The 13,942-nt window shown below is 37.2% G+C and overlaps 1 protein-coding gene across 7 annotated transcripts in view; it reads right to left on the reverse strand.

Annotated features, from left to right (window-relative positions):
* The window catches only part of BRAF (B-Raf proto-oncogene, serine/threonine kinase), a 178,717-nt gene that overhangs the window by 27,028 nt on the left and 137,747 nt on the right, over positions 1-13,942 (reverse strand). For all 7 annotated transcript variants that reach the window (XM_044920226.1, XM_044920231.1, XM_044920230.1 and 4 more), the window contains 3 exons: positions 13,772-13,889; positions 11,838-11,922; positions 10,551-10,727 (listed from right to left, as the gene is read on the reverse strand). In XM_044920226.1, the coding sequence (XP_044776161.1) occupies positions 10,551-10,727; positions 11,838-11,922; positions 13,772-13,889 (380 nt within the window). The remainder of the gene's footprint in view (positions 1-10,550; positions 10,728-11,837; positions 11,923-13,771; positions 13,890-13,942) is intronic.

Below are 13,942 nucleotides of genomic sequence, written 5' to 3' on the forward strand. Positions count from 1 at the left end.
TAATGTATCTTGCAAACATTTTCTTCAAATCTGTGGCTTGTCTTCTCATTTTTTTTTAAAACAGTGTGTCTTTCAAAAGGCAAGTTTTAAATTTTGATGAAGTCCAATTTATGAATATTTTCTCATATGATCCTTACTTTTTGTGTCCGAAGAAATCTTTGCCTTTCTTTAGGCTACAAAGTTTTCTCCTATGTTTCTTCTAGAAGTTTTAGATTTTCAGCTTTTAGTCTTTGATCCATTTCAAGTTAATACTAATGTCTTGTGTCCAGTAAGGGCAAATGGTTTATTTATTCTATATGGATGTCCAGTTCTTCTAGTAATATTTGCTGAAAGGACTGTCTTTTCCACACGAATTGTGTCTTGGTATCTTAAAAAAAAAAAAAAAATCAACTGACCCTCCCTTCCCCCCAAAACAACTGACCATAGACCTATGGATATATTTGTAGGCTATTTTGTTTTTTGATTTATATGTCTATTCTTATGCCAGTATCACATGGTCTTGATTACAGTGGCTTTATACAAAGTTTTGAAATCTAACATGAGAAGTCCTTCAATTTTTTTCAAAATTGTCTTGACTATTCTAGCCACTGCATTTCCATATAGATTTTATAATCAACTGGCCAATTTCTACAAAAAAGCCTGCTAAGATTTTGATTGGAATCACAATGTGTCTACAGATCAATTTGGGAAGGATAACATCTTAACAATATTGAACCTCCTAATTGATGAATATGATGTTTCTATGTCTTTTTTGTTTCCGAGGTGGGACCTACATTAGAGAGGGTATAATCCCCCTTTGGAAAATAAGACCTTCTAAAGTTTTTGGCCTAAAAAACAAAAATAAAAGAGAAGGTATTATAAACATGCAATATCAAAACCATGTTGGGTACCTGGGTGGCTCAGTCGGTTAAGCGTCTGCCTTTGCCCCAGGTCATGATCCCAGGGTCCTGGAATCGATTCCGGCATCGGGCTCCCTGTTCAGTGGGAAGTCTGCTTCTCCCTCTCCCTCTGCCTCTCCCCCTGCTTGTGCTCTCTCTCTCTCCTTCGCTCTTGCTTGCTTGCTCAAATAAGTAAAATCCTTTAAAAAGCCCCCCAAAAAACCCCATGTTACTCTTTGTAAAAATTCATTCTCAAACATTCACAAGTCCAAAATCAGAAGCATAATATTTATTTATTTATAAGAGCAAGGTAGCTCAATGGAGGAAAGGATAGTCATTTCAACAAATACTGCTGGGATATCCATATGGGGAAAAAAATCTTCAATCCTTACCTCATACCAAACACAAAAACCAATCTGAAGTGGACTTAAGACCTAAAACTAAAAGCAAAAACTATGAAAATTTTTTTTTTAAGATTTTTAAAATTTATTTATTTGACACAGAGAGAGAGGGAGCACAAGCAGGGGGAGCGTCAGGCAGAGGGAGAAGCAAGCTTCCCGCGGAGCAGGGAGCCCAATGTGGGCCTTGATCCCAGGACCCTGAGATCAGGACCTGAGCCGAAGGCAGATGATTAACTCACTGAGCCACCCAGGGGCCCGAAAAACTATGAAATTTCTAAAAGAAAACAGTATCTACCACCCTCATGTACACATACACAGCATTTTAAAGTTTTCAGGGTATTTCTGCATCATTGAGTTTCATAACCTTCATGTTTCTTTGTGAGGCAAGCAAAAAGGCAATAATTCTACTTATGTTGATGGGAAAACCAGAGCCAAGAAGTACTTAAATGACCTAACCAGAGAGGCGTAGTGGAAAGGGCATGGGTTTTGAGCACACAAGACTTGGGTTGGAATTCCAACTACATCACTTACTAGCCATATGACCTTGGGTACATTACATAATCCCTCTTAGCTTTAGATTCCTAACTTAAAAAAGGGAGGTAATAATGATCTTGAAGGGGTTCTTTCTTTTATCACATGTTTAGTGAAAGCCCCCTGTGTACTAAGCAACAACTGTTCTAAGCCTTGGAGATAAAGCAGAAAATCCTCACCCCAAGGTGCTTACATTTTAGTACAGAAGAAAGAAAAGAAAAAAGATGTATCAGTAGAATATACAGTATTCTGTAAGTGGGGGACAGGAAATGTTGACTTGCAGGGGGTTGTAATTTTAGGGCAGGGATGGCCTCTTTTCAAGGGACCTTTGGATTAAAGACTATAAGGAGAGGAGGGAGAGGAGGCAAAGGAACTAGCAAGGACAAGACCCTAAGGCAGGGCCCATATTCTAATAATTGCAAAAGGGCAAAGAGAAGTAAATGAATTGAGAGAGGTAATAAGAAAGCAAGGAGGGTTGTGGTGGTGGTTACTTTGAGGAAGTACTATTGTAAGGACTTTGACTTTCTTTCTGAGTGAAATGTGAGACAGTGGAAGGGGAGAGGAGCAACATAATCTGAGCTAAGTCCCCCAAAAAACATTCTGGGTGCTGTGTTGAGAATCAACTGAAGGTGGGTAAAGGAGGAAGCAGGGCACTAATCCAGGCAAGAGATAATGGTGGCTTCCATCAGGATGAATAGCAGAATAGGTGATGAGAACTTGTAAGATTCTAGATATACTTTAAAAGACAGATTGAGGGGCGCCTGGTTGGCTCAATTGGTTAAGCGTTTGCCTTTGGCTCAGGTTATGATCCCAGGGTCCTGGGATCAAGCCCCATGTCAGGCTCTCCACTCAACGGGGAACCCGCTTCTCCCTCTCCCTGTTGCTCCCCCTGCTCGCTCGTGCCCCCTCTCTCCCTGTCAAGTAAATAAATAAAAAATCTTAAAAAAAAAAAAAAAGATGGAGCGAACAGGAGTTTATAATAGTTTGGTTGTATGGTGTGAGAAAAAGAGAGGAGTCAAAATGATTACACTATGTAGACATAAGCAGCTGACAGAACAGAGTTGCCAGTTACTGAGATGAAAGGAATGCAGAAGAGTAGGCTTGAGGAAAAAGGTCAGGTCCTCAGTGGGAGACACGCTAAATTTGAGATATTCATTAGACAATCAAGAGATGTGGAGATACAGTTGGATATGACAGTTTGGAGTTCAGAGGAAATGAAGTGGCTGGAGACTGGCATATAAATGGTAATTAAATGGTGTTTCAAGCCATGAAATTGGATGAGATCACCAAGGGAATGGAGATTCCTATAGGGTTCCAGTATTTAGAGAGGGTAAAGAGTTGAGGAAGAACTAGCTGAAAAGGAGCAGTGAGTAGAAGGAAAACCAGGAGAACACACTTTAAAGCAGTGCTTTTCAAATTCTGACATGCATACAAACCACTTAGGGATTTTGTTAAAATATAGTCTCCAATTCAGTAGATCTGGGTGGCACCTAAAAGGCTCCCAGGTGGTACAGATGCTACTCAGACCAGGTTCTGAGTAGCTAAGGCTTAAAGATGGGTTTCATTGGAGAAGGGTGTGATCAACAGCAGCACAAACAGATGGAGGACTGTGAATCTAACCACTGGATCTACTACGAGGTACTTCGGTGGAGTATCAGGGCAAAAGCCTGACTGAAGTGGGGGCCAAGATAAAAGGGGAGAAGAGAAATTACAGAGTGAATATCAACAACTCTTCTGAAAAGTTTTACTGTCAAGAAAAGAATGAGGTGATAGCTTGAGTGGGAAATGGAATCAAGGAATGGGCCTCCACAACTTTTTTTTTTTTTTAAGATTTTATTTATTTATTTGAGAGAGAATGAGAGACAGAGAGCATGAGAGGGAGGAGGGTCAGAGGGAGAAGCAGACTCCCTGCCGAGCAGGGAGCCCGATGCAGGACTCGATCCCGGGACTCCAGGATCATGACCTGAGCCGAAGGCAGTCGCTTAACCAACTGAGCCACCCAGGCGCCCCCCATCACAACTTTTTTATTATGAAATTTTTAAGTGTAAAGACTAAAAAGAACAGTACAATAATCGCCCTGTGCTCTCCACCTAGATTCAACAGTTGTCAACATTCTGCCAAATGTGCATTATAAGAAAGATATTTTGTGTTTTAAAAGTTTTTATTCATTTATTTAAATAATCCTCTACATCTAACATGAGGCTTGAACTCATGACCCTGAGATCAAGAGTTGCATGCACTTCCAACTGAATCAGCCAGGCACGCCAAGAAAGATTTTTTAAATAGGAGAAAATCCAGTAGAAAAGGAAAAGCTGAAGATGAATAGGGGAGATTTACTCAAAAGATGTCAGTGAGTAAGGGAAAGAGGATGGGGATCTAGCACACTAAATGCAAGGGATGGCTTTCACTCTTACTAATAAGCCAGAAAAACAGAGCATGAATATAGGTGGGTAGGCAGATGTGGTACGTGATGCTGATTTTCTCAATGAAATGGCAAGTAAGGTCACCAGCTGACTGTTCTTGGAGGAGAGGTGTTGAAGGTTTGAAGATAGAGAAGGTAGGACATCATCTAGGAGAGAGGAAGATTAAACCATCTTAAAAAAAGTATGGTTGCTATATTACATTAAAGGCCCACTTGAGGTGTTGAAAGGATTGACGAAAATGGGAGAAGCAGCAAGGTGTAAAAGAGTATATCCTGGAGCCAAACTGTTACATGATCTTTCTAAACCCTAGTTTCTTCATAAGTAAATGGAGATAATAATAGGATGTACCTCACAGGGCTGCTGAGGATTACATGAGGTAGTATACATAAAGTACACAGAATAATGTCTGGCACATAGTTAAGTACCTGCTAAATTCATTACCACATATATAAAAAATCACAGAACACAGCTGGTATAAAAAACAGAGGGAGAGAGTAAGTTACTAGTATGTAGCAGAGGTGGGGTCACAACATACTTACTGACCAATAAAGATAATATTTTCTGAGTGTTCTACAGTGACTCTGTATCCCTATAATAACTTATTTTGAAATTAAGAAAAACTGTACCAATCACTCATATTTCTCACCATAATCCTGTTAAAATTTTTACACATTGGCCTTTTTTCAAAGTTTATACTTATAAAAAACTTATGAAAGTAAAACACACCTGTGGAGTCTTTTTTTTTTTTTTTTTTTAAGATTTTATTTATTTGACAGAGAGAGACACAGCGAGAGAGGGAACACAAGCAGGGGCAGAGGGAGAGGGAGAAGCAGGCTTCCCGCAGAGCAGGGAGCCCAATGTGGGGCTCGATCCCAGGACCCTGGGATCATGACCTGAGCTGAAGGCAGACGCTTAAGGACTAAGCCACCCAGACGCCCCTGTGGAGTCTTTTTTTAATTAAAAGATAGAAACAATCAGAATGTTTTGGTAAAGTTAAAGCCCTTCTCTTCTTGATAGCTGTCCCCATCCTGACCCCTTCTGTCATTCTTGCAGACAACTACTACCCAATTTGGTATGTGTCTCCTAATCCTTATTTTAATACTTTTGCATACATATATATACCACTCCTAAAAAAATTTTATATATATATAAAATGTTTTGTTTTTGAAATTTTAAGTCGTCTCATGCTTTAGCTTCTTTTTGCACTTGACACTCTATTTTAAAGCTGATACTGATACACATATGTAATTCTTTTCTGCAGTATTTTATTTATCCAAGTCCTCTGATGGACATTTGTGTTTCCAATTTTTCACCATTACATATTTTCCTGTGATACATCTCTTCTATACACATCTTTTTAAAACAAAAACTGGTGTTTCTTGGGGGTAGGTCAGGGATTTTCTATTTTAACAGATACTTCTGATACGCCCCCAGTATGGCTGCTGCCTCAGGTGTGTGCCAGTAAGCAATTCCCCCAATCTTTACCAACACGTGGTTTCGTCAGAATTTAAGCATTTTGCCAATGCCAGTGGGTAAAAATATTACTTCTTTGTTTTAGTTTGTATTTTTCTGATTATCAGTATCCTCTTTTCTGTTATTCTTATCCACTGGAAAATCATGTTTACTATATATTATTCCTTAATCAACTGGAATTGTTTTCAATCATTAATACACGTTCACCATCTTTTCAGCTTTAATCTATCCTTCTATCTTTCTTTCAATTAAGTTTATATTTAAGTAAGGAAGGCATACTCTTCATTATTTAAAAAAATAGTGAGGATTTATCCCCAAATAATTTATTATCTTTCTTCAGAATATAACACTTTTGTGTGTATAACAGCAGACCACAACTTTGTCTTGATTTAACATTTAGTAAATTTTCTGACAGAGCTAAATTAAAAATTATACCATAAATATTATACTAAAATTAAAAGTCCCGCAAAGAAATGGCATGACAAATTGACCATTCCTGAAAGTTTTTTTTAGTAACAATATTCTTAAAATACCTTGGTCTTTGGGCTGAAACAATGACTGTCAGGTGAGAAGATGATAAACATACTATATTGACCCTGATTCCTAAAGAGTGGGACTCTCATTATCATACCCTGAGAACAGCTCTGCTCTCTACAGGGAAATCTAGGAATCAGAAATGATCCTTCACTGAGAAAAGAAGAAAAAACCACAAAGAAAAAATGTCACCCATCTGCTTATATTCTGTAATCCAATAAAGGCGACACATTTAAAACTCCCAATGATTCGACTTTCTTAATCACTGAAGGTTTTAAACTATGAATGACTGTAACCCCAGCACCTCATACAATGAATGAGTTAGTATGCTCTTATTCTGCTTATACCCTCTGACTTCAAAATACATTTTAGAAAGGAGTCAGAAAAGATCAACAACATCTGGAAAACATTCAGGCGGCAGACTATTTTGAATGAGGGCTTTGCAAAAAAGTACATTATTAGGCAGCTATTTAAATAGTCTATGGACTTATCAGTTAGCTATATCTAGCTTGCTCTGTCCTTTGTTTTGTTTTAAATATTTTATTTATTTATCTGAGAGACAGTGAGAGAGAGAGAGAGCTACAAGCAGGAGGGAGGGTGGAGGGAGAAGTGCTCCCCGCTGAGCAGGGAGCCCAATGCAGGGCTTGATACCAGGACCCTGGGATCATGACCTGAGCTGAAGGTAGATCTTAACTGACTGAGCCACCCAGGCGTCCCTGCTCTGTCCTTTGTGAAATGATGGTGGAGGACAGGGAAGGAGGGATCAGACATTTAAAAGTTTAAATAACTGCAAAGCATATAATTTGCAGTAGACTACAGTATCAACATTTTAACATTGTTGCTATTGTTGTTATTATCCGAATGTTCCTTATAAACCATCTGTTCTTGCTTTATGAATAAAAACTCTTCTTTCATCTCTGAGGAAACCAATAGGGTTTTGGGGGAGAGGGACATCTCTGCTCCTTGTATTGTGTTTGTTTATTCCTAGTTGCCTTTTTATTTATTTTTTGAAGATTTTATATATTTATTTGAGGGAGAGAGAGCATGAGAAGTGGGGAGCAGAGGGACAGAGAGAGGAGAGAGAGAAGCAGACTCCCTATTGAGCAGGGAGCCCGATGTGGGGCTCTATCCCAGGACCCTGAGCTGAAGGCAGACACTTAAAACCAACTGAGTCACCCAAGCGCCCTGCTAGTTGCCTTTTAAACTCCCATTTGTTTTGGTCTCTGTCACTGGCATCCGAAACTTTAACACTTGATGTTCGATGATCCAGAGATAATGTCTTACCCAGACTAAGTGAAGGTGCAACAAACTGTCTGAAAGGTTTGAGTGTACAGAGGGCTTCTTGTTTTTGAACTTTCCTGTACAGTGATCTAGGTGGAATCTCTGATGTCGCTACCTCTGGGTTTTTCCCCCTTGGCTGGTAAGTTTCTTCAGAGAAGACTCTCCCAATCTCCTGCCTGAAGGGGAAGGTTTGACTGCCAGCATTCTGGTAATCACTGAAAAGAGAGTGCTGGGAAACTCTCCATTCATCCTTCAGGAATCAGTCACTCAGTCCCCGTTTCTGGTAAAATATCTATGTCCATGTCCCCAGTCCAGACATAACTGGTTTTCCTCTCTGCAGAGAATAAAAATCTACTGCCAGGGAAGGGATGAGGCAGTCACCCAGTGACACAGAGCAGGAGACAGGATTCCGAGAAGATGATCAGATATGCTTTCTCACTTACGTGCCTTCCCTCTTCTGAAGATACCTGGCACTGCCGATTCCTGAGACTTTTCAGGAATCCGTGGTATAAATCAGGCTGGTTTTCATTTCCCCATTGCCAACTAGGGATTTAGCTTTTTTAGGTGTATTAAGTCCATTACCACTTCTCCATTTACTTTCTGGCTTTCAAAATGTTGTTTTTGTTTCCTTCCTCTCTGTTGTCTCCATCCTTATAAGTTCATGCTTAAAAAAATTCCTTGATTATAGTTTTAGTGGAGTTTCAAGAGACAGCAAAAATCTGTCACCTTAACTGAAAACCCACATCTGCCAAAGCCTTTGGAAACTAAAGATGTGTCAATATATTAAACCAGTTGCGTGTTATTGTCTTATTAAGAGCAGAAAGGAAAAAGGAAAAAAAAAAGAACAGAAAGGAAAAATAGGAACTGTATCTTCTTTGGTTAAAGCTGGTAATAAAACAACTCTTGCTAGAAGGCTTAAAATTTATGACTAATACTTTTTTAGTTATTAAATCTAGGATAAACTGATAGGATGATCTGCATTCATAACCAGGTACACTCGTTATATAGTTAGTTACCTGAAAATGTAAGCCAAGTATTTCAGAGTACACAGATGTCAAGGTTATGCTTACAGAACTCAGACTGTAAAGCAATGGGAACATATTGCCTCTTCACTATTCCCCAGACTACAGAACTACTCCATTTTGATAATGTTCTCTCTATGGTTGCTTCTTGTCTTTATCAATACTGGCACTTCACTACCCCATCACAATTTCTAATACTGTTCTTTGTTGCCTCTGTTTATAGCAAAAGCCTTTCCCCTTTGTTATTCTTTTATTACTCTTTGACTATTTTCCCTTTCCTTGATATTTCTTTCTTTATAAGATTTTATTTAATTATTTGATAGAGCACGAGCAGGGGTAGGAGCAGAGGGAAAAACAGACTCCTCACTGAGCAGGGAGCCCGACGCAGGACTTGATCCCAGGACCCCGGGATCATGACCTGAGCAGAAGGCAGACATGTAACCAACTGAGCCACCCAGGCGCCCCAAGAAGTCTTCTTTTAAAAGGTGACATTTGAATAGAGACATAAGAGAAAGCTCTATGGATATCTGTGGACTAAGTATCCCAAAGAGAAAAATAGCAAGTACAAAAGCTATAAAGAGGGAGCAGGCTTGGCTTGCTGAACAAACAACGAAGAGACTGGTGGGATGGGAGCAGAATAAGCTTTTTTTTCTATCAACGTTTACTATTTTTGCCATGGTTTACTCTCTACAAGAGTTTAATATACCTTTCAGATTTGAAGAGATTCAGATTCTACCTTATATGAAAGGCTGAGATTGTTTTAAGTCTAGTGGATAAGTGGGACTGTTACTGAATAGGTAATCATTTACTGCAATAAGCATTTTGGCTGAACACAGGCTTGTAAACACTCTAAATTACAGATATATTGCCCAGTTTGGAGACAGAGAGGGTGATAGTTCAATGGGAAGATGTAAGAGCCAGATCTGATTTTGAGTCCTGGTCCTATGCTTACTTGCTCTAAGTGATCTTGAGTCAGAGAGCTCTATATGTCAGTACATAGATACACTTTTATCCTTTTATTCTAATTTTAAAATGTAAAAGCATAGTGAATATGGGGCAAGTATAATGGCTTGGGAGTCAGATTCTGAGTTAAACACCTTTGCTGCTGCTTATTAAATGTGCAGCCTTAGACAGTCATTTAAAAGCCTGAGTTTCCTTATCTGTAAAAGCAAATAAAAATATGTACTTTATAAAAGCATTATAAAGATTAAATGACATAATGACCTATGCATGTGAAAGCCATTTGTATACTATAAAATGTAAATTTAAGACACATACATATTTTTAAACTACCCACAGAGCTTCCAAACTTGTATTTTACTCATTTAAAATTTTTCATCTAAGTGCTTTCAAAATTTATTAAGTTTTATCTTTTGATTTATCTCTTCATTTGTACTTAAGAGTTGCATGCAAAATTTATCCTCCCAGTTGGTTCCCTATTTTGACTGATGATAAATTGTATTCAAATAACCTTTGATCTTTTAAATTACATAGCAAAATTCAATGGATATGAACAACTCAGCTTGAAATCCTCAAAAAGGATCAAAATACAGATTTTCATTTAACTTTATTTCACTCAGATGACAATTTTGTAATAATAAATATGGGTACATGGAGAAAATAATTTGAAAGGATAACTTAACAATCATTTTGTACACTTCAGTAACTGTTAATGACTTCTCAGTAGGGGTTTTGTTTTGTTTTTTTTTCTTTTTTTTTTTTTTGGCCTGTTTTGTTTTCTGAACCTTCACTGACAAATGACTGCATGCTAAACATAAATTTGCAGTCAGGTATTTGCTATCAAATACTTGATACACGTTCTTGAAGACTGTACTAGAGAGATACTATTTTATTTCTTAGTATCATATTGTTAGCCATTAGTTAAAAGTGTCCATTTGTTACTAGACAGTAATTTAAAAAGCAACCCAAAAGAGTATTAGCTAAAACCTTTAAAATACCATCAGTGGTCTTCAAAAATATTTTACAAGAGATTTAACAGGAACTTACTCCATGCCCTGCGCAGTCTGCCGTGCAATATCTATAAGCTTGATCATCTCGAATTTGGTCTCGATGATGTGGAGATGGTGATATAAGCTGGAGCCCTCACACCACTGGGTAACAATAGCTAGTTGAGGCTTTGTTGAATAGCCCATGAAGAGTAGGATATTCACATGTCGAGTTTTCCTATAAAAGGAAAAATGTCAGTAAGTAGTAAAGTTTGATAAACTTCAGCAAATCTTTAACAAGTGGGCCAAAGCAGACTAATTATCAGTAAGATATTGTTAGAAAAAAGTATTTTAAAAAAGACAGTGGAGGGGCGCCTGGGTAGCTCAGTCGGTTAAGCATTCGACTCTTGGTTTTGGCTCAGGTCATGATCTCAGGGTGGTGAGAGGGCGCTCCACCTCCTGCTCTATGCTCAGTGGGCTCGTCGCTCAGTGGGAGTCTGCCTGAGATTCTTTCCCTCTGCCCTTCCTCCCACTCACGTGTGCGCACGCTCTCTCTAGAATAAATAAATAAATCTTAAAAAAAAAAGACAACGGAAGGATAAATTTAGAAATGACGGTAGGAACTGTCTAGTCTAATATCCTACCCCTTTCAGAAAGGTCTTAAATTTTAATATACCTCACAGATGGGCAACTGGAGGTTGCTTAATTACCTTCAATTATGTGAAGTTCATCACTGAGATTGTAGCTTATTTCCCCCACTCCCTTTTTTTTGTTTCTTAAGTGGTTCTAGTCTTACAAAGTTCTTTGAGGAGAAAAAATCATTTCCCTACAACTTCCACCACTGGCTTTCCTGTTCTGCTCTCTGGAATAAAACAGAGTAAGTTTGTACCCTCTTGAACATAATGGCCTTCAATGGACCCAAATATCCTCAGTTTTGTTGACTGTTTTTCCCCTAAAAGTTATAGTACCAGAATACTCCTCGTCTAAGTTGTCCTTGCCTGGATATACTCTAGTTTGTTAATGTTCCTCAAGTTCCAGGGCTTGATACAATCTTTAAACATGTTCTGGTAAGTTTAGAATTTTGAGAGTATTATTTTGCTAAGTGGTGATACGATTTCCCATGATCAGAATACTGTATTTCTATTAATTCACTCTAGGATTAATTTTTCCATCAGTTATACCACATAATATTATACACCACTTGAAGAATATAGTTAAAGACAAAATATACTCAGACAAGCTCCATTTTATCCACTTTTAGTAAAACTGTAAAGCCACCAGCAGCTGTCACTGGAAAACAGAAGATGAAGATAACTTCTCTGGAAAACAGTAATTCACACATGCTCACCTGAGTACTCCTACTTCATTTTTGAAGGCCTGTAACTGCTGAGGTGTGGGTGCTGTCACATTCAACATTTTCACTGCCACATCACCTAAAAAATTGTTATTCCAAATGTCATTCCAATTTTTTAAACTTAAAAAATATAAAAAAAAACTGTTGGGTATTTTCACTAATTACCATGACCTTAAATCCATATCATTATTAAACTGCATATAAATGTTCTAAGGATAAAAACTAAGTGAAAAATGATACTCCTATATTAGTATTTCAAAATATCAATCCAAAAAAATAGCCAATGTTGTTTTTCCCCTGGAAATTTAGTTTAACCAATTAAGTACCCATAGTATTTTCCTGGTTATTTAACAATATTAAACTAGATGCTTTTATTAACTGAATGTTGAAACTACCAATGACAGGCCCAGTGAAGCTTGGCTAAAAGAGAAAACTGCAAAATTTCCTTATCAGAGTACTTAACATGTTTTTCAAATCCACGGATCACCTTCTTTTGCTTAGGAAAATTATTTAAATTGTAACTTAAAAAAACACAATTTCATGTGAAACAGGTAGAACTCTTACACACTGTGGTACAACAACTTGAAAGACTTCTGGTAGCATCTACTAAAACTGAACATATGTATAGCCAGTGGTCCCACAATTCTTTCTTAGGTATATACCCAGCAAAATGGAACATATGTTCACCAAACATGTACTAAGAATATTCACAGCAGCAGTATTCATAATAGCCCCAAACTGGAAACGATTCAAATGCTCATCATACAGTAGAGATCGAAAAAGAAATCATGGTATAGTCACACAATGAATACTACACAGAGAATGACCTACAACCACACACAATAATAATTGCACTTTTTTGCAGATATATTTTGATGTAATTATTGATTTTTCCTGATTATCAAAGTAATATAGTAAAAAACATTTTGAGAACATAAAATCACTTATAATCTGTCACTCAGATATGATCATTGTTAACATACTGATAAACATCCTATTAGGCTTTTATATGTATGCAATGTGAATATTTATGAATACATATGAAAAGATAACCTAAAAAGATATATACTAAAATACTGATGGTCATTTTTAATTTTGTTATATATTTATTTCTAGGTAGTATCATAATATGAAGTATTACACATGCTGCTTTGTAAAATTCAATATACTACGGACAGCTTTCTGTATCAACAAATATAGATCTATCACACTCTTTCATGTCTATAGAATCATATATGGAGATTATTAATTTATCCTGTCCTCTATTAATGAACAGGTAAGTTTATTTCCAGTTTCCATTAAGTCTCTAATGAATATACTTGCACACACATCTGTTTGTTTCTGTCCAATTAGTTGTAGTTCTACAAATGGAACTGTTAGCTCAATATACATATTGACAAAGTGCCCTCCAGAAAATTTGTAACAATTTCTTTTTCTACAAGCAGTGTTACAATCACAGTTATCAACATGGTCAATTAAAAAAAAAAATCTGTCTACTTGAGAAGCATATAATGATTTCTAGGTTTTGATTTTGCAATTCTTTGATAACTAATGAGGCTAAACATTTTAATATGTTTATTGGCTATTTCCTCCTTTGGTAAGTACACTTTCAATGTTTACTTGTGGTTTATAATACAAAGAAAATCAGCAAAAAGACTTCTAAAAGAAAAAAAAATATCGGGGTATATACACTCTCCCTCTAGGAGGAAATTATCTTTAAAAATTATTACTCTAATGGTAAGAGTCCTGGTTGCTATGAATCCAGTTTTTATTTCCCATAATTTTTGTTAGAAACCCTTTGGTGGGTTCTTGAATCTGATCAAAATAGCTTAACGATGCAAACAGTAAATATTCCCTTTGACATTTTTCTCTAGAAGTTGTTAAACATGTCCTGTTTTAATTTGTATGTCACTGTATTACATACATACCATGCCACTTTCCCTTGTAGACTGTCCCAAATGACCCAGATCCAATTCTCTGCCCCACTGTGATCTGCCCATCAGGAATCTCCCAATCATCACTTGAATCCCGTCTACCAAGGGTTTTCTTGGTAAAATTTGTGCAAAAGTCATGCCAAAGCAAACAAAAAAGAGAGCAAA

Source organism: Neomonachus schauinslandi, chromosome 12, assembly GCF_002201575.2.
Source record: "Neomonachus schauinslandi chromosome 12, ASM220157v2, whole genome shotgun sequence".
In the NCBI taxonomy this organism is placed as follows: Eukaryota; Metazoa; Chordata; class Mammalia; order Carnivora; family Phocidae; genus Neomonachus; species Neomonachus schauinslandi.